This window comes from Patella vulgata, chromosome 6 (assembly GCF_932274485.2).
Source record: "Patella vulgata chromosome 6, xgPatVulg1.2, whole genome shotgun sequence".
In the NCBI taxonomy this organism is placed as follows: Eukaryota; Metazoa; Mollusca; class Gastropoda; family Patellidae; genus Patella; species Patella vulgata.
This window is the reverse complement of record NC_065884.2, coordinates 4,215,552-4,237,396: the sequence shown is the minus strand read 5'-3', so window position 1 is coordinate 4,237,396 and position 21,845 is coordinate 4,215,552. Positions and strand designations below refer to the sequence as shown.

Below are 21,845 nucleotides of genomic sequence, written 5' to 3'. Positions count from 1 at the left end.
GTATATTATGTCCAGGTGTGTTCATCTTGTAAATAATGTATTGTATTATTTCTGCTACCAAAAAATAAAACCAGGTGATATGCTAGTTTATACTTTTATTTTTTAAAAGATAGTTTCCCCGGCATCATTCTCCCAGTATTTGGCTGGAACTATAAAACAAGGTCCAGTGTATATGTTGGCGGGTACGTAAAAAAAGCCTCGACGGGCAAAATTTTCCTTATAACACACTGTTTTGCGTATGCCTGACTTCATTAGCCCAGTCGGTGCAGAAAAGTAGGACATTAAATCCTGTTCCATTTCATTTTTTCCCGCAACTGCAGCTTCGTTATTATCAGGCCATCATTACCAGATGTTAGTCTCAAAATGACCAAAGTATTGTGCCAACATACCCCATTCCAATATATTTGAATTCTGGCTAAAGTTACTGTGATTGGTTTTATCATTATCCATTCTTAAAGCGAGAATTTCATATTTTCTAAGAAAGTCAAAACATAATTATTTCTATGCCTTTTGCTCAATAGGTTGTCAACTCACTATCATCCGATCATAGGTATCATTCTCACACTTAAAAATCATTGACCCCGGAAATAATAACACAATTACCTCCCTTGTTTTTCTATCCCCCCCCCCCCCTTGGAATAGCTATCTTCAAACGTTTGAATTTGAAGTTGAAAATGATATTTTTGCCAATTTCTCAACTGGCAATAGTGAATTATAGGATTGTTCTTTAACAAGGTTGGACTGTTTATAGACACCATCTATTTTAAGGCTTTATTTTAATACATTTTAAAAGTATAATTTAAAAATATGAAATTATCGCTTTAAGCAAATTCAAATGTGTTCGTGCGTAATCACTATCAATATGACTAAAATGGGGTTTAATGTCCTACTCCGCCAATTGGGTTAATGAAAACGGGCATACTACTTCTGGTAACCTAACTCTAGCCTCTCTTGACCCCAGCTAACATCCCTGTTTTAGACTCTCACTAGCAGATTTAGAGGGGTGGATCACGGAGACTATTACTGAAGTACTATATATATATATACATATTTTATTATTTTGATCAACCAATATAAATATTACAACAAAACAACAAGGAATGAGGTGAGGTGATCAAACCCAAGGTGATGGTCATTACTTCACTCTGAACCGAGATATTAGCGATTCAATTTTAGGCTAGCCTCGATCGTCATTACTACCGTTGGTACGATAATAAACACAGTCTCGGTTATCCATTTTTACATCACAAAACATATTCAAATCCACTAAATATTGCAGGCTAACAATGCCATCCAGAGTTGATTATGGTCTTGTAATGTTAATTAAAGATACATTATGTAAGATTTAGATAAAGAACTAGCCATTCTTTCTATAATAGTTCGAAAGTAGATGATGTAAATTGAAAATTTCATTCAAATTACTCTATTGCAAGCGAAGATATTATCCTTTGAAGGTTTGACAGACGTGTGCAATAATTTCAACCACCGTACTGGTTGATCGAAGCTAAGTCTCGGTCCTCCATATTTGATTAAATCAAAGTATCGCTGAACCATTCTAATCTATTTAATATCGGAGAAATCTGATGCCATCGAGAGTTGATTAAGGCCTGGATCAGTTAATTAATGTCTAATTAACACTTTAGAAAACATTTCAGGCCTAAAGAAAGACCTGCAATAGGCAGATTTAGCTCTTGCATAATGTATGTTTAATGCTTAATCAATAATTTATATAACATTTAAGGCCTAAAAAAAGACCTGCAATAGGTAGATTTAGCTCTTGCATAATATAACACTTAAGGCCAAAAGAAAGATCTGCATATAATGTATGTTTAAATAAAGCATAAATGCACATATTTTAGATGAAAATCATTGTGTGTTTAATTGACCACTGCTGATATGTTTTCAATTTGGTTTTCATCCTTGTCAATTTTTATCTACAGATGTGCAGTCATCTCTTTTCCTAATGGGAGTCTATGTGTAACTTTTTACTCATTCAGTTCATGTTTCAAATTTTAGAACCCGCATAACAATTCTGGCATTGTGTCATATGTTCCAAAAAAAATTTTAAATTGTATGACTGGAATTAAATGATGGTTTTTTTTTGTTGTTTTTTTTTAAAAAACGGGACAAGTGAAATTAGAAACTTTCAAATTTTTTAAAACAACCTTATGCTAAATTGGTCCGAGCATTTAATACATTTAGGGGGGGGGGGGGAAAAATATTCTTCAGATGCTTTCGGTTGAATCTGAAACTGTGTCTGTATCAGATGACGATGAACTAAGTTGTGTCGGGATTTGAGCCGGTTTCCGTGGTTTCGTAATACCTAATGCTGATTTTGATCGTGCAGGCATTGTGGGACGGACTAACATGGTGCGAGAAGGGGGGTTACTCTGTGGTGCTCTCTGTGGTGCAACCTCTGGTAATCTGTAATGAAAGAAATATAATTTTTTAAAATAGAAACTAGACATTTAATATCTATACATAAATGAAATAATAAATTTGATATATTGGCAGGAGTGGAATCGAATGGGTTTTATTGTTTTGTCAACACGATAGTTTGGTCATTTAGAGACGAACATATGGTTAATTTCACAGGGAGGTAGAATTTTGCCCATAAAGCAACATTTCTGCCTGCTCTTTTTCAAATTCCAAATGTCAAGGGTTCTTTCTACATGCACGGCTTTCCATCCTATCCAAGCAACAAGGGCAAGGCACACATTCCTTGTCAGCTTTGTAGGCACCACCCCTCACCAGTGAAGCCCAGGCGTGAAAAATCCCTTCCGGTTCTTTATGGCCCCTGTTTGAATTTCAACCCGAGGTTATCTACACAAGATAAGTTTCCCAAGCTCCTGATAAAAAGGCAGATATACCGGTAACTACATTGGATGACAATAAACAAAAGTTTTGCCAACAGTTTAAATTATTACAGTTCAGCTATAAATAAACTACTATTGTTGTATCATAGATAACAAATCGCAATTTCCCTTCTACTCTTAAACCTACAAATCGGATCATCTTTATTTATAAAAAAAATATTCATTTTTCATCGAACATTATAAAAGTTCTTAGGTGTCTACCCGACCTGACAATTTTCAAAAAGGTAATGTTTTCTGATGGAAATTAAATATATATATATATAACTTTTAATAACTAACGATGATGTACGATTTGGAGTATCAGCGAAAGTATGATTTGTAGTTATGAAGCGAAGTTATAGATAGAAAGGGTGCACGTATTTAAAGTTTGATATTGTTCAAGGCAGATGATACAAGATGAGGGTTCAGGATTCAGACAGAAACTACACAAATTATTATAGAATAGGCATACCTGTAAATCCCAATTCTATACAAAGCAAATATTACTTGCACAGCAAAATAAATTTTAGATCTATGAGAAATTGTTTTACAATATTTAATTTGTAAATTGAACACACCAGGACTTCAGTACCATATATAAGCTAGGAAGCTGCATTACCAGTATAAATAACAGGACCGGTGTCGGGGTTTGAGTCGTTCTACATTTACTGGATAAAAAAGTATTTATTTGGTTCTTTGCTTTTATAAGAAACCTATTTATTTATCTTACCACTTTATTTTTTTTTTTTAAATGAAATGGAGTTAAAACTCTATGTTTCTGCACTGACTGGGTTAATAAGGTTGTCATATGCCATGCAGGGTAATTTTATCTGGACAGTTTTTTAAATTACCATTCTGCTAGAGAGAGAGAGAGAGAGAGAGAGAAAAATGGGGTTTAACATCCACTTGACACAAACTAGGGGTCTTTAGCAGTGGGAGGAAACCGGAGGACCTGGAGAAAACCCACGAGGTTAGAAAGGTGACCCTACTCCTTGTCACGTACAACCAGGGAATCGAAACCACGCCAGTTGACTCTATGACAGATCTTACGATACAGTGCATTCGGCCCCCACCCCCACCATTCTTCTAGTGAACCTGACTAGTGAAGTCCTGATGTTTAATAAGTCTAGATAATGAGAGATTTTACTTACTGAAGATAAAGAACGAAGGATTAGTATAATCCTAATAAAGGTCCCATAACATATATATCATACGCTGGCTTAAAACTGAATATTAGTCAATATATAAGATTAGTAGATAAATATAACATTAGGATATAAGATATAATAAGTATGAACGTGTTTTATGAACCAGGAACTAAGTATGATGTCATCTAGCCATCTAGGAATTGTGATGTCATATGAGTTATCTCTACATATGATATTACAAACGAGCATGACATCATCACTACCATCTTGGAATTGTGATGTCATATGAATTATCTCTACAATATATATATACAACTGAGAATGACGTCATCACCACCATCTTGGAATTGTGCCATCACATCAAAAATCGATGTCTGGCAATTAATGCACAATTAATAAGCATGCTAATTTTCATGTCAATAGTATTTGAATTGGCAGAGCCATATTTTTTTCAAATTCTTTTGCTCCCAAGAATAAGAATAAAAAGATGAGTAGCCTTGGAACTCAGTTCCTGGTACATAAATGCATAATTAGATAAATCAGAAAAACTCTTTATTCTTTAGACCAAAATGTGTGAATTTTGCCATGGCGGCATCAAACTCGATCCACTAACAAATTTCAGATTGAATTCTTGGTTTAGGTTTTGTTTTAAATAGATATTCCACAGTGGACAGTAAAAATATTGAAATGACAGTTCACATATACTAATATCATAGTGCCAACTCAGTATATTCTCAGTTGGCAAAATTTGATAAATAAAAAATCTTTACAAAAGTTTTTTATAAATTTTCCATCAATTTTAATGTTTTTGTACATCTTCCATCAATTTTACTATTTTTTTGTACATTTTCCATCAATTTTAATGTTTTTTGTACATTTTCCATCAATTTTAATAATTTTTCCATCAATTTTAAAAGTTTTTCTGTTTCACAAGATCAATGATAACACAGGCTTGAAGAGGTCCGTAAACCATGTAATTATTGTCACAGATAATAATTTCATGCTTTACAGTTTGGCACCAGTTAATTTATAAATACAGATAAGCCAAAGCAATCTAATTCTTAATTCTTTGCGGTCATGATAAAATAATTAATCACTCAAATCTTTTGAACAAAGCTTTGTTTAAAATTTCAAAACTTAAAAAATTAAATGTCACCAGAAAAGCATCATTTTTTTTTAAATAATGCAAGTAATAATGTCAACATATCCTTTCCATAAGTATTACCCGAACCCCAATGTCAATATTACCTGCAAAAGGTAAATTTCAACATTAGTTATTTCCGCCGTTCTCCGTGGGTAGTCGTAACTTTCGGCCAATAAGCAATCCGTGACTTCATTTTAGTCCTTCTGCACTAGTCCTTGAGCAGAAGGACTAAAATGACGTCACAGATACGGAAAGTTACGACTACCCACGAAGAATGGCGGAAATTACTAATGTTGAAATTTACCTGTTGCAGGTAATATTGACATTGGGGTTCATGTTATACTTATGGAAAAGATATGTTGACATAATTACTTGCTTTTTTTTAAAAAAATGATGAACCTTTTCCGGTGACCTTTAAAGATACATTATGTAAGATTTAGATAAAAAGCTAGCCATTCTCGCTATAAAAGTTCGAAAATAGATAATGTAAAATGAATAATTTGAAAATTTCATTCAAATTACTCTATTGCGAGCGAATATATTAGTCTCTGAGGTTTTGACAAGACGTTTGCAATAATTTCAACCACCGTACTGGTTGTTCGAAGCTAAGTCTCACACCTCCATTTTTAGTTTAAACCAAAATATGGCCGAACTGTTCTAATCTATTTAAATCAGATAAATCCGATACCATCGAGAGTTGATAATTGCCTGGATAAGTTAATTAATAATTCAGAAACATTTCAGGCCTAAAGAAAGACCTGCAATAGACAGATTTAGCTCTTGCATAATATATGTTTAAACTAAAAGTTTTTGATGAGAGCAAACAAGTATTTTTTTGTTTTTAAATTATAAAAATTTAAATTGGCTTGGCCTACAGACATGTTAGTAGGATTAATGAATATGTAAAACAAATTTACTTTCCTTTATCTGGTTGTGGTGTAGATTTTTATTCAATCAGGGATATAAATAAAGACAGACATACATGCTAAAACAACGGCTCAAATTCAATAATTTTATTGAGTCCTTGAGTCATTTAAACTATTTAAACATTCAAAATCGAACAGATTTTATTAAATAATTTGGAATGATGATTTATCAGTGGAAGAGGAAGGCGTAGAGAAGAGAAATGGAGATGTGTTGGATACAGGAACTGTGTTGAAAAGGGGTTGTGTGGGTGTTTAAGGGATTCAGGAGATAGTGGAATGCAGAAATTTGTGAAAGATGGCTGTGTATATATATATACAAGAAACAAACAAACAATATTAGACATATTCTTGCAAGTTTTATTATTTATTTATTATTATTGTTACTTTTATACAAAAATATAATACAAAATGAAAGTAGTATATCAATGGTTGACGTTTATAAATATGTCAATTATCACTGTAACCCAGGTATCATTTAATCTTGTGTATTTAGAACTAATTTCTTTAAAATTCGTTTAATATCAAATCTTTGTTTAAAACTTCATAAAAGTCATTTAAAATCACCCAAAATCTAATTTGTACTTGTGTCCAGTTTAAAACTGAGTGATCAATTTTGATAATGAGTGTCCAAATTACAAGTATTTAATTTCCTGACCACTGTTCAACCATTAATCATTATACATCATTAATCAATTGGGTTGTTTATTTTTCAACAGTGATTGAGAAATTAAACACTTGTAAATTGGACACTCATTATCAAAATTGAATGGTCAGCTTTAAATTGAACACAAGTACAAATTGAATGATTTTAAACAATTTTTATGAATTTTTAAACCAAGATTTGATATGTAAATGAATGTGAAAGAAATTAGTGCTAGATACACAAGATTAAATGATAACTGGGTTAGAGTGTATAACAACTGTTATAAATCTGTTTCATCATAAATAGAGTTTATATTTTTGTTAGAAGTTATCAGTTTTGTGAATCATGCACTCAGTAACATTTAAACATGATCATGATCTGATCATTGCCAAGTAAAATTCTGTACGGAGCCAGTTTGCCAAGTTCAATTTGAGGGTTAAGTTGTTAACATGAATAATGTCACATGATTTTAGTTGGTCCAATTAAAATGCCATGTTAGAGATTAGACAATATCAATAATTCCAAATTTGGGCGGGTTAATATTAAAATTAAAATATCAACCAATCACCATGCAGTTATGATTAAACAACGAACCAATCACCATGCATTATTTTAAATATTAACCAATCACCATGCAGTATTTCAAAATATTATCTTACGATGTTAGTTCTGTGTCTCCACCTTCCAGTAATTCCATCTTGGGTGGTAAACGACCTAAAATATAAGGTAAAAATATTTAAAACACAATATGCAATGAAATACGGAGTTGAACATAGTCTCTAAAATTGTAAACATAGTCTCATAACTAGTAAACAATCTCTCAAATAGTAAACAGGTTCTTAAAAAATAGTCTCTAAAGTAGTAAACACATTCTCTAAAATAATAGTGTGTAAAATAGTAAACACATTCTCTAAAATAATAGTGTGTAAAATAGTAAACACATTCTCTAAAATAATAGTGTGTAAAATTGTAAACACATTCTCTAAAATTATAGTGTGTAAAATAGTAAACACATTCTCTAAAATAATAGTGTGTAAAATAGTAAACACATTCTCTGAAATAATAGTGTGTAAAATAGTAAACCCATTCTCTGAAATAACAGTGTGTAAAATAGTAAACACATTCTCTAAAATAATAGTGTGTAAAATAGTAAACACATTCTCTAAAATAATAGTGTGTAAAATAGTAAACACATTCTCTAAAATAATAGTGTGTAAAATAGTAAAAACATTCTCTAAAATAATAGTGTGTAATAGTAGTGTGTAAAATAGTAAACACATTCTCTAAAATAATAGTGTGTAAAACAGTAAACACATTCTCTAAAATAATTATCTCTAAAATAGTAAATATTCTCTAAAATGAAATACGTACCTATATGTGCGTTAATTGATTCACTTTTTGCTATAGATATTAGAAAACCGTAAAATGAGATTCGTGGAATGTTGAAGAGGATTTCTTTTAAAGAAGAAATTGGTGGTGAACTGAAATATAAAATCGTGATTAAATTTAAAATCAACCCATGTCTTACAAAACCTAATTTATTTCAATCACTAAACCAATCAATGCCACTTTAAACGGTATCGTTAAAGTTAGACCAACTATTTTCAACAAAGTTTCCATAATCTTAAATATATATTGAGAAATAATCCCTTCTTATATAACACAAGCCAAAAAGTTTTTGCAAGCAAGAAATTAATTTTGATTAAACGTGATGTAATTGGTTCAACACTCTTATTGGTCTAATTATATAGTCGCTCCTGTCAATGAATGCACCTGTTGTGTGTGTCTGCATTGTTATCATTTGAGGCTGAACATTCAAAGTCCCAGACAGGAATAACAAATGAAAATTAATTTACAGGAATAACAAATGAAAATTAATTTACAGGAATAACAAATGAAAATTAATTTACAGGAATAACAAATGAAAATTAATTTACAGGAATAACAAATGAAAATTAATTTTGTTGTGTTACATATCTGATCAAAAATATAGGATGGAAAATCTAAGACCCCAATACGTCCGATCCTCCAATTAAAATCTTAAAGATATACATCCAACCTTACCTATATTCTATTCTATCGCACAGCGGGTAAATAGCACGGAAAAAATGCATAGAATCCACATCTTCTGAACGGTGCCCACTGTTTTGATGGACAGTAGCTTCTTCACTGCCTGACGTCGGCACAACAACCGGATCTCGCGGACTACAAAAACTTTGTAACAAAGATCGATACTTGGCTGAACATTTCTCTAAAAATTCTGAAAATCAAATTAGAGACATCAGTGTTAAAAATAATAAAAACATAAACTGGTAATTCCTAATCAAACAACTTTCTTCGAAATATCAAATATATGACAAAGTCTCTTGGATTTGGCTCTAAATTTGAGACATTTGGGTAAAAACAATAAGTTTAGTAATGAAAACATAAAATCAATAATTCTGTATAAAACAATTTTCTTAGAAATTTTAATTTCAAATGGTATGGTTGCTTTGATTTGGTTCGATTTTTCGATATTTTGGGGTAAAAACTATAATTTTTGTAATAGAACCAGCTTCCAGTAATAAAGTGATTTTCCTTTGATTTGGCTTGGAATTTGATATATTCAGGTAAAGAAAACCTTAATTTTGGCAATAAAACCATCAACTGTTATAAAGCCTTTTTCCCTTGAATTGCATCTAAACTTAATTTGTTGATTTCAGTTGATTTTATACGTTATGAGTTTTATGGTTGATGATTTTATGTCTAAAAATAAAGTCAGTAAACATAAAAGTCTGCTTCTAATCTTGAGTTTTGCATTATTATGTAAAATAAAGATAATTTCAAAATACTGTTACATAAGATGTACTCGAGCTTTAACAAATTGTCCCGGAGAGCCAAAAAATGTATGTCATATTTATCCAGATTTTCTCAAATATTTCTGTAAAAAAATGTATGTGTAGCCGTTTAAACAGTATGTAGCTATCCAAACATATCAGGCTAAACATCTGGTGCAGAAATAAACAGCAGTTTTGAAATACGACAGCTAGATGAAAAGATGCGCAAGAAAATTTTGAAGAAGCAAAAAGGTAATTTTCGATACCACCTTTTGACTCCCATGCAACCATCATATTTACGTTTATAACAAAGAAAATTTTAAAAGCTGGTATATAAAATGAATTGAAATGATGTGGTGTCTAATGTCCTACTATTCTACTCCAACTGGGCTAATGAAGACGGGCATATGCCATACAGTGTGCCATGAGGGACATTTGGCCTGGACAGCAGCGCTACGACCTACTCTTATATAAAATTCAAACTGCCAAGGGATCTTGGTTTTTCGTCCTATACAAATAACTAGATAGCTGTCCTGTCAAGCCGTCCGTCCTGCACCAACTGGTATATATATATATATATATAGAGAGAGAGAAATGTGGTTCAACGTCCACTCGACACAAACTAAGTCATTTCGGGACTAACAAATGGTTTAATTTTATTTCAATAATTTGCTTGCGTGTAGGGGTCTTTAGCAATGGGAGGAAACCCATGGTGTTGGACAGGCGACCCTACTCCTTGTCACGTACAACCTGGGAATTGAAACCATGCCAGTTGACTCAATGACAGCGCGCCCATGCTAACCATTCAGCCATCCAACCGCCCCAAACTGGTATATAAGGTATATATCTACCTTGATAACATGAACCATTTGGCCATCCACCCTTCCCCACCCCCAAACTGGTATATAAGGTGTATATCTACCTTGATAACATGAACCATTTGGCCATCCGCCCACCCCCCACCCCCAAATGGTTTATAAGGTGTATATCTACCTTGATAACATGAACCATTCAGCCATCCAACCCCCCCTCCCCCAAAAAACTGGTATATAAGGTGTATATCTACCTTGACAACATGAACCATTCAGCCATCCACCCCCCCCCCCCCCCAAACTGGTATATAAGGTGTATATCTACCTTGATAACATGAAACATTTGGCCATCCGCCCACCCCCCACCCCCAAATGGTTTATAAGGTATATATCTACCTTGATAACATGAATATCTACCTTGATAATATGTATATATAATTACCTTCATAATAAACCTGAGCTTGAAATGCATAGATAAAATCAGTGAAAGATATTAAACAATCTAAAGCATCATCTATTAATATAATTCTGGCTGTTTTCTTGACAACATCGAATGGGAAGTCAGGGGAGATAAGTCCCAGTAGAGAATGATATTCCTGTATACTTAATAAATCTGCAAAATCAAAAAATATATAATTCAAAGAATTATCAACACAATCAGAGAGAGAAAGAGAAATGGAGTTTTAGTGAATATAACATGTCAACATAAAACTATAACACGTCAACATAAATCAGCAGACCAATGGCTCATCTATAACTCGTCAACATAAATCCGCCCGTCATGTACAACTAGAATTATCAGAATCATCAAAAGACGAGAGAGAGAAATGGGGTTTAACATCCACTTGACACAAACTAGGTTATTTTTGGACTAACACATGGTTCGATTTCATTTCAATAATTTGCTTGTGCATTTATTCCAGGACCAGAGAGAGAGAAATGGGGTTTAATGTCCACTCAACACAAACTAGGTCATTTCGGGACTAACATATGGTTTAATTTTATTTCAATAATTTGCTTGTGCATAGGGTTCTTTCGCAGTGGAAGGAAACTGGAGGACCTGGAGAAAACCCACAAGGTTGGACAGGCGACCCTACTCCTTGTCACATAACAACCGGGGAATCAAAACCATGCCAGCTGACTCCATGACAGACCTTATGATACAGCACGCACATGCTAACCATACCATCAAAAGAATAAATTAATGGACTTTACCTCCTTTTTTACCAATCTGTCGATAACATTTCCAGAACAAGCGAACAAAACTTGCCCTGTTATGAGGGGTAGAATGAATGAAGCTATACTCTCTAAACATCGTATGGTTGCCATCTCGAACGCTGGAGAAACTACAATTAATACATACATATAAAATAATAGAGAGAGAAATGGGGTTTAGCGTCCTCTCGACACAGACTAGGTCATTTCGGGACTATGTAAAATAATAGAAACTATACATTCAGAACCAAATATAATCATTGTATAAATAAAGTAATAGAAACTACAGAACCAATTGATTATAATCTTTGATGTTTCATCAATTAGGGTAAATAATAACATTATTATATCCCCCTTCCCCCAATTGACAATTATTATATGAAACAAACAATTATTGCCATTAGGCCTGGTACATGTAATACTGAGTTTATATGTACCTGACCTGACTATTTAATCCTGAATCAAACATATCAACAAAAATACAGACTGACAAAATGACAGGCACTAAAGGAAAAATGCTGGACAATCCCCAAATTTGTGTCTGTGAAAGGTGGCGTATTTCCAGGTTGGAGAGCCATGTAGAATAAGAATAAAATTTTAAAATAAGAAATTAGAATTACCAGACCAATTTACATGACAAGAAAGAAACATACACACAGACAGGGTCGACTGCAAAATGTCCACATTATGAATGTGCACGTAGAAAAAAAGAATAAATATACATACTAATCAGTGAGAAATTTAACTGAATTAACTTTAGAATTTTCTTCTCTGTGTTCCAGTAATTGTGTAACAGCATCTTCTAAATACACTAAAATATTGTGTTTAGCTGAAATCAAATAAAAATAGAAATAACAAAGTAAAAGAAAATATCTAAGGGAGAGAGAGAGAGAGAGAGAGAGAGAGAGAGAGAGAGAGAGAGATGGGGTTTAATATCCACTCAACACTAACTTGGTCATTTCGGGACTAACATATGGTTTAAATTTATTTCAATAATTCGCTTTCGCAGACATGTATCTTTAGCAGTGGTAGGAAACGGCCTCTGAGGCAACCTTCCACTACAACCAGTCAGATCTTCATGTAGTGTAGGCCATCAAAAGTATAAAAAAAAAGAAATGAAATATAGATCTGTATTTTGATCAGATTGAATTTGAGAGCGAAAGTGATCATGTCTGTTTATTTAAATGATTCATATACCAACAGACATTTTAGAATATATAAAAAAAATTTACTTAAATATTTTTCTGCAGGCATCGAGTATCTGTCTTCCTCTGCCATTTTACACAACTCACTAATTGGATCTATAAAAGAAAATAAATGAAATGAAATGGGGTTTAACATCATATTGTTCTGCTACAAGAAAATAATATAAATCTTGGGGGTCAAACTCATCAGCAGTTAACGACAATACTATATACCGGAAAACACTGGAAAACTACCAGAAAACACCATATTATACTGAATACCGGAAAACACTGGAAAACACACTAAATACCGGAAAACACCCTAAATAGGTAACCCGGAGCCTGGTCCCCTGTGTTTGGGGGGGTTAGGGTTAGGTTTTTCCAGTGTTTTCCAGTAATCAGTATAACATGGTGTTTTCCGGTAGTTTTCCGGTGTTTTTCTGGTATATAGTATAGCCCGCAGTCAATATTTGCTAGTCGGCTACAATCAGTGAGAGGGTAATTACATGTAGCTCAACATATTAACTTCACAGTACGTGAAGGCGTAAAAGGCACCATTCTGTCCAGACCAGTTTACGTTACTTCGTCTTATTTAAAGATACATTATGTAAGATTTAGATAAAGGGCTAGCCATTCTTGCTATAATAGTTCGAAAATAGATAATGTAAAATTAATAATTTGACAAGATGTGTGCAATAATTGCAACCACCATACTGGTTCTCGCTCCTTCATTTTCAGATTAAATCAAAGTAAGGCATCGAGAGTTGATTATGGTTTTGTCATGGTAATAAATGTCTAATTAATAGTTTATATGACATTTCGGGCCTAAAGGAAGACCTGCAATAGACAGATTTAGCTCTTACATAATGTATGTTTAAACAATGTATTTATGTGCCATCGTGGCCAATCGTGTGATATGACTGACATCACATGTTGAATGCATGTGAACTTTATAAAGGTCAGCCATCTTACACAGAGTTAGAAGAAGACTTTCGCATTGCCTCTATGAAGCAGATTGTCTTGTAGTTGATAGACATGCAAATGAAAAAAAAAGAAAATCATGATACCGTATAAATCCGGGAATAGTCTTACAGATGTGAATAAATGAAAATCATTTTTTAATTTGATTAAATGACAAAATTGGTGTCGGACAATATTTATAATTTTATATATGTGATAGAACTGGTTAAACACATTCCAGATATAAGTTCAACACAGAGACCTTTTCTACGGTTGATCCGTAATAGAGATTTGAAGAATTAGGAAGTGATGCAAATAAAGAAAGGAAAGCAAATGGAGTTTAACGGCCTACTGTTCTGCTCCGACTGGGCTAATGGAGACGGGCACCTGCCATACAGTGTGCTATGAGGGGAATTTTGCCTGGGCAGCAGCACTAGGGTCTACTCTTATATTGAATTCCAACTGCCAAGGGATCATTTACGGGCACGCCAATGTGAATCCGGGACCTCGTTTTTTTGTCCCATCCAAATGACTAGACAGCTTTCCTTGTCAGGCCCTCCATCCTGCCCCACTGACAAGGGGAAACCATGTTGAAAAATCCTGATGAACTTTCTCAGCCAAAGCAGAGATCGAACACACAACCTCCAGGCTAGAGAGCCAACTCTTACTCACTTAGCTACTGTTGCTCCCCGATGTAAATAAAGGAAAACACAAGTTATCATTACTATTGATTCGTATTGAACTATTCTATACACTACTCTGTGTATAACTGCTGTTTTCATCGCACAGATTATTAGTTGCATCATCTCCACTACAATGTTCATTGACGCTTTACACAAATAAAAAAAGTTTCAAGCGAATAATCTTCAAAACACATTGTCATTATTATTTGTATTGAAATTTATATGTTGTTATCACAAACACTGAATTATAAACCCTTACAATAGTTTCTCTTTTTGGTAATGCCTTATACATTTTTGAAGCAACATTTTTATGTACAAAGTAGCAATTGAATTTGTCTAAATCGTAGAATTATGCGGTAAGGTTTCACTTTTATTTGAATGTTGATTAGTTAAAGATACATTATGGGAGATAAGATAACGAGATGGCAGTTCTCGCTATAATAGTTAAAAACTAGATAGTGTAAAGGTAATTTGCTGAAAATTTCAGTCAAATTGATCCACCATGAGCCGAGAAAGAAGCTCGTGAAATTTTTGCATAGTCTCGGTCATCATTACTAAAATCATTAATATAAACAGCAAGTCTCGATTATCCACTTTTTTTGATTTAATTATCAACGGCCTTTAGCGTCATATAGGAATCTAATCCAGCCAACATCGAAGGCTAGCCTTGACATCGAGAGTTTATTATGGTCTGGATAAGTTAATTAATGTCTAATTGATAATTTAGATAACATTTCAGGCCTAAAGAAAGACTTGTAATAAGCAGATTTTGCTCTTGCATAATGTATGTTTAATTAAATGTTTTAAGCTACCTGTGGTACCTTTTGGGGCCAGATTAATTGGAAATTAAGTGAGTTACAGCCCTGTTACTTGTTTTGTAATCAAATGACTACAAAACCTGCTGAAATAAAAGCCTTTGAACCATCCACTACTACTGTGGCTGGAGTAAGGCAAATTGGTTGAGTGAGATGGGATGTTTTGATTCAAGTTTCATGCCCACTGCACTCATTTACCATCTCATTTCAAAGTAATAAGTAAAGATCTGATCAGTGTCATTTAGCTCTCATGGTGATCACATTTACTGAACGAACAGGCGAGCCTCAGTTGGCCTAGTTGTGTGTCCAGTCCAGTACCATTAGCAGCCTGGTGTAGGCTACACTGACTTTGGAATGCACCACATTTCAGGCGTCACTAGCAACGAGTGTATAACATTGTCTTTTCAAAATGATATCACTAAAGTTTTCGTTTCACTGTGAAATCAAACAATTCTAATGACTTTCCACTTACATTTATTTTATTATTATCTAAAGTAAATCGATAAAATTACCAAAATAACACCATTATCCAAAATCTGCAGGTGCCCGCCGCCATTTTGGAATTTCGCAGGCTTCGGGTGTAATACTTTCGCATTTTAAAAATAAAACGGACAAGAACAGCTGAAAAGTAAAGCATTTTTAAAATAATATGGGAAAATGTTCTAAATCTTTATTTTGATGAAGTATGAAAGCTTTATTTTGTTGTTGGTAGAAACTATTCGATGAATGACAATAGTATTTTACGAAACTTGTTCATAAACAAACCGTTTAATCGGTCAATTGAAATTAGCCCACTATTCAAAGTCGGGTATTCGTTTCATTTTTAAGATACATTACGGTATGTATAGATTTAGATAAAGATGTGGTTGTTCTCGGTGCATAGATTTACCCAAAATAACCCAAAACTACCCCAAAACAACCAGCATTTTGAATAAAACAACACATTTTTATTGTATTTTCTTTCTTCTTATTGCATAGAAGATTAATATTCCCTAAACTTTACTCTTTTTTTAAAGCTGGCAGTTCTCACTATAATAGTTAAAAGCTAGATAATGTAAATGGAATCTGCTGAAAATTTCAGTCAAATTGATTCACTCTGAGCCGAGAATTTAGAGATTGAAATTTCGTCCTAGCCTCGATCATCATTACTAAAGTCGGTACGATAAAAAAAACGTAGTCTCGATTATCCATTTCATGATTAAATCATGAATGAAAGTTGAGCAGCAAATCGGATCCTAAACCAGTAAATATCCAGGCAAGCAATGACATCAAGAGGTGATTATGGTCTGGATAAGTTAATTAATGTCTAATTAATAGTTAATATAACATTTCAGGCCTAAATGCAGCCCTGAAATAGGCAGATTTAGCTCTTGCATAATGTATGTTTAAAGTATGGCAAAGCACAATTACATAAATAGGAAATTCTAAAGGAGAAAAATAAATTGGTCCCATTTCTGATACTGATTGAATTTTTACCCATTTCTGCTGATTCTGCACACAGAGAACTCAGAATTATCTACCCTACTTCGAGAAAAGATATCTGCCCTAAATGGCCGCCTTATCCAACACTTAGTATACTGTTTTGTAATGAGGCCATGCTCGGGTTCACATCTGTTATACACAAAAAAAGTAATTAAACCTTTTGAATTTTATTCAATGAAAGCAGAATATACTTCTCGAAGGCGCATGCCCGTCTTCATTAGTCCAGTCGGAGCAGAATAGTAGGATGTTAAACCTATTCCATTTCATTTCATACTTCTCAAAATTCTGGAAATGTACTTAGTGTTTTCGACTAAAATCGTCGATTTAGGACTTAAAATGTCAGTCATCTAGGCTTAGTGTCTGTTCTCAAGCGGGGCTAATTGTAGACAAACAACATACATTTGGTATAATATGTTATGCTAGCCCAGTGATTCTCAACCATGCAGTGTGCCGCGACACAGATCTTCCTAGGTGTGCCACGAAATTTTGAACGGCACACTAAGAAAATTTCTCACTAAAGACGCCAGCTATTTGACTGATCAAATTCGAAACACTGCAGTGCAAAAAAATAAGTCCATAGCTGTGTTTTTCTTTATTTAGTTTGCGTCGTCCTATGTGTCTATGAATAGTCTGTGTTTACGGTTGTATGGCGTCTATGACTTGTCATGTTTTTGGGGGTTTTTTTTGGTAAAATTCAAATATTTTTCATATACATTTAGCTAGGTGTGCCGCTATTTTGTCATGTGTTCCAAGGTGTGCCGTTGGCAAAAAAGGTTGAGAACCACGGTGCTACCTCCCACCCCCATACAGTGTGTTATGACAGCTCCCGTTCTCTTTTTTCTTCTTGTGAAAATGGCTGATTGAGTAGGATGTTGGCTCGCTAAGAAAGTCCCGTGTTCGATTCCTAGCTGTGTTGACCGGGACATTTCATCAGAGTTTTTCGGTTTGGTTCCTTCTTGTCAGTGGTGCAGCAGGACGTACAGAGGGCCTGTTCGGATGTACAAAAATCTGATGTCCGGTGTACACATTAGCGTGCATGTAAAAGGACCCTTAACAATTCGAATTTGATATAAGAGTAGGCCGCAGCGTCGCTGTCCAGGCAAAATGTCCCTCATAGCCGAAATTCACTTACAATCACCGACATTCACTTGAAAAACAATTGAAATCACCGGAATTCACTAATATAAACTATTTCGATTTCTCCACATATCTGATGAAGGCCGTCATAGGTGTAGGTGCAATGTAATTACTTGAAAGACTACCGGAATTCATTTCAAATGTATTATTGCACCTCACATGCAATCATTTCTATAATCATTGGGTATCATTGTCTTCAATATCAATAATGGCTAGAGGAAGATAAAAGTGCGGCTTAAACACAATATTGAGCAAAGCCGAGAATGATGACGGTGCCAACATAGTTACGCCGTATTATTAACCGTATATAGGTACAGCTCTATGCACTAACCGACCGGGGGTGGGGGTGGGGGTGGGGGTGGCTGAATGGTTAGCGAGCGTGCGCTGTATCATAAAGTCTGTCATTGAGTCCACTGGCGTGGTTTCGAATCCCCGGTTGTACGTGACAAGGAGTAGGGTCGCCTGTCCAACCTCGTGGGTTTTCTCCGGGTCCTCCGGTTTCCTCCCACTCCTAAAGACCCTTATGCGCAAGCGAATTATTGAAAATAAACCATATGTTAGTCCCGAAATGACCTAGTTTGTGTCGAGTGGACGTTAAACCCTATTTCTCTCTCTCTCTATTGACCGACCGATCGGCTATCTGTATTGTAATTTATTAAATAATCGAAATTAATTTGCAAAATTAGCTTTAAATAATGTAAAATCCCTATAATTAAATAGTAATTGGTACCGAAACGGCGTACCACGTTTCGTTTGTATAGAAGCAGTAAAGCGAACGTGGTAGTTTGAAGCGTGTGTTTAGCCCCTGCCATTAATAATATTAGTAATAATTAAACCAAACCGTTGGCAATCCTATCCCATCATGTGCAACTGATTCATCAGTTTATGTCATGAACTTATTTGACCGGGCAGTGGCATTTTCAATTAATCTTGTTTCAAATTTGACGTCCAAGTGTAATTCTTTGCCCTGAAGGAAAGACTAGACACATTTTGATCCATGAATTTTAAGAAAAGGCAACTCTACTTAGAAGAATGATATTTGTTTGATCATAAATGACAATGTGTTTCACCATGGAGCTTATAATATTATAAGGTCCATGGATGGTTTCACAGAGCTAATGCGAAATCCATGTAGCGGCCTGGCGAATATCCACTGCTGATCAAACGTAAAATGCGTGAGACGAAAGTCGAATATCTAACAACGTACGTACAGCTAACTTCATCTGTCAGCTGTAGTGTGTGGTATGACAGAAGCTGAGAGGTGGAAAGCTAAAAATAGACTTGAAGCTTTTCGCGACCTCAATAATATAATAGCTGTTCAAGTAAACACATAGTTAACCGTTCGTACACATGAAGAAATTTACAACTACGAAATGAGGATTGTAGCCGCGGCTCTTTCCATTTGGACATTAATTAACGGTAAGTTTTTGCTTATTTGAGTAAGAAAGGCACCAAGAATTGAACAAACACCCGTGCGTAATTCGCATGCATTGCACAGATTGACGGATTAAAGTTAGCGTATCATCCATAAAATGAACGCGTGAGTGCACGACCCCTTGTGGCCTGTTATTTCAGCTCTTCTGACCTCAGCTGTACCGTTAGGACGATTTACTGTTAAAAAAACACACATTTCTTTTTTCTTTTAGTTTAGCAAACCAAATTCTTTCATTAATTTAAATATTTTCTTTAATTTTGGCAATATGGTTGGCCTATTTTTTTTGTCCTCATAAACTGTGCTAGAGGTTTTATATTATCTTGTTGTTCAGTGAAGTGTGTTTAACTGTCAAGTATTGGAGAGTTTTGTTTGTTTAAGAGTAAAATAATACTATACCACCACAAACCCCTGTTATTAATATACTGAGTCCGCGCATAATGTGAAACAGATCCTTCTTGAAAAAGGTTGGATGGACTTCATGGTAATTTTTATAAGGCAATGGCTACTACATGTAACTCAGTGCCTGCATGATTCCTCATTTTATAATCTTGGTGTTTAGCCAGCCAGGGATAATACGAAGGAATGAAATGGGGTTTTATGGTCCTACTTTTCTAAAAGGAAGAGAACTTAGCGTGGGGAAATATATGCATCTCCAGTCCAACTGAGAATGTGGTTTTGTTTTTGCTGTTGGTTATGGAGTGTAGGCCTAGCTCAGTATTATATTGGTTGGCCGTGGATCATTAAAGCATTTACAGTAAGCTCGGGGGAGGGGGAGGGGGATATGAAAATAATATAGTTCCATAAAAAAACACCGATGAATATTAAAACATTTATTGGAGACCGGGGGGGGGGGGGGATTTAAAAATAATAGAATAGAGTTCAAAATAAATTACATGTATAAACACCGATGAATGTTAAAACATTTGTTGGAGACCGGTGGGAGGGTGGGGGATCTAAAAATAATAGAATAAGAGTTCAAAATAAATAACATGTATAAACACCGATGAATATTAAAACATTTATTGGAGACCGGTGGGAGGGGGGGATCTAAAAATAATAGAATAGAGTTCAAAATAAATTATAAACACCGATGAATGTTAAAACATTTATTGGAGACTAGTGTAGAAGAATTTACTTTGGTAAAAAGTAATGATACGTAGTTTTACATTGAAAATGCCTTAGCACTATTCCACATTTTTGGTTTATTGGGTTCTCGCCTCTTCCCATATATAATTATATTATAGAGAGAAAATGAAAATAAATGAAATGCCCCCCTTAAGCCAAGTGGCGTTGTTATCAATCTCAAGGAGTAGGGTCACCTGACTTACCTCATGGATTTTTCTCCTGTTTCTCAGGTTTCCTCCCACAAGCAAATTAGTAAAATAAAATTGTACCATGTGTTGGTCCCGAAATACGGGGGTTGGATGGCCAAATGGTCATTGAGTCAACTGGCGGGGTTTCGATTCCCCAGTTGTACGTGACAAGGAGTAGGGTCGCCTGTCCAACCTCGTGGGTTTTCTCCGGGTCCTCCGGTTTCCTCCCACTGCTAAAGACCCCTACGCGCAAGCGAATTATTGAAATAAAATTAAACCATATGTTAGTCCCGAAATGACCTAGTTTGTGTTGAGTGGATGTTAAACCCCATTTCTCTCTCTCTGGTCCTGGAATAACCTAGTTTGTACGGAGTTGATGATTTAAACCCCATTCCTCTCTACATACACATGTATGAATTTACCGTTTTTTAATAGAATAAAATTGCTTTCTATTAACCTACAGCACATACCGGTACTTAGAAAAAGCTACTTCAGTGTAAAGTGTGCCAGTCTTAGAAAAATTCAAGTGCTCAATGTCATTCATTTCATAACTAAATGAAAAAAACTAACAAAATTTAGCACAATGTATGGGTTTGCTTGTCTTCATTAACCCAGTTGGAGCAGAACAATAGGACGTCAAACCCCATTTCATTTCCACTCACTAGGAAGCCAGTTCTTGGTGTGTCCAAAATAGTATTCTCCGTATGAATCATTCTTCCATGTGTATTCTTGTTACAGCTGTATGTTCTCTGTCGATGTAGGAAATGACCAAGCCTTAAGGTCTGTCAGGTATTTGTCAAAAGTCAAAATTAAAAGCTTTCACATTAAACTTTTTAATTCTTATAAATACGAAACATGTACCTTAACTTTTATTACCACCAGGGCGACCGAAAAAATTCATTCAATCAAATTTGTAAGTTTCGGAAATTCCCATTGTTCAAAATAAAAGGTCAGACTCGACTAACAAAATATATTGCAAGATAAAAATGATTTAATATTATTAAGCAAAGGCAATTCAATTAAAAGTTTAGTTGAGAAAAAAGAGAAAAAAGTTTTATGGCTCCCTTGAGAGAACAGTTTTAATGAACTCGGGTTTAACATCCTACTGTTCTACTAATAAAGATGGGTACCGGGATACAGTCTCCTTTGAGAGAGAGAGGGGGGGTTAACGTCCACTCAACACAAACCAGGTCATTTCGGGACTAACAAATGGTTTGATTTTATTGAAGGTTTGTATAGGCTTTGCCTGTTCCCCAGTCCCCTCAGTTTCTGAATAA

General features: G+C 34.6%; 1 protein-coding gene across 3 annotated transcripts; it reads right to left on the bottom strand.

Annotated features, from left to right (window-relative positions):
- Positions 1-68: 68 nt before the first annotated feature.
- Positions 69-15,786, bottom strand: LOC126825120 (centriolar satellite-associated tubulin polyglutamylase complex regulator 1). Of its 3 annotated transcripts, none has more exons than XM_050554609.2 (9): positions 15,714-15,786; positions 12,792-12,860; positions 12,286-12,388; positions 11,560-11,690; positions 10,787-10,957; positions 8,781-8,976; positions 8,088-8,197; positions 7,376-7,430; positions 69-2,424 (listed from the first exon to the last, which is right to left on the bottom strand). In XM_050554609.2, exons 2-9 carry the CDS (start codon positions 12,835-12,837, stop codon positions 2,226-2,228), a joined length of 1,011 nt encoding a protein of 336 aa, XP_050410566.2. In that variant the 5' UTR covers positions 12,838-12,860; positions 15,714-15,786; the 3' UTR covers positions 69-2,225. The 3 variants fall into 3 exon arrangements, with proteins under 3 accessions (XP_050410566.2, XP_050410565.2, XP_050410567.2); XM_050554608.2 differs by having other exon boundaries at positions 15,674-15,772; XM_050554610.2 differs by lacking the exon at positions 69-2,424 and having other exon boundaries at positions 6,914-7,430; positions 15,674-15,772.
- Positions 15,787-21,845: the final 6,059 nt, after the last annotated feature.

Bases quoted from the DNA above. Each gene is read 5' to 3' on its own strand.
- LOC126825120 (XM_050554609.2), bottom strand. From the start codon at position 12,837: ATGGCAGAGGAAGACAGATACTCGATGCCTGCAGAAAAATATTTAA. The intron at 12,389-12,791 runs GTAAATTTTTTT...ATTTGATTTCAG, and splicing joins GCCTGCAGAAAAATATTTAA to CTAAACACAATATTTTAGTG. The intron at 11,691-12,285 runs GTATGTATATTT...TATTAATTGTAG, and splicing joins GTTAAATTTCTCACTGATTA to TTTCTCCAGCGTTCGAGATG.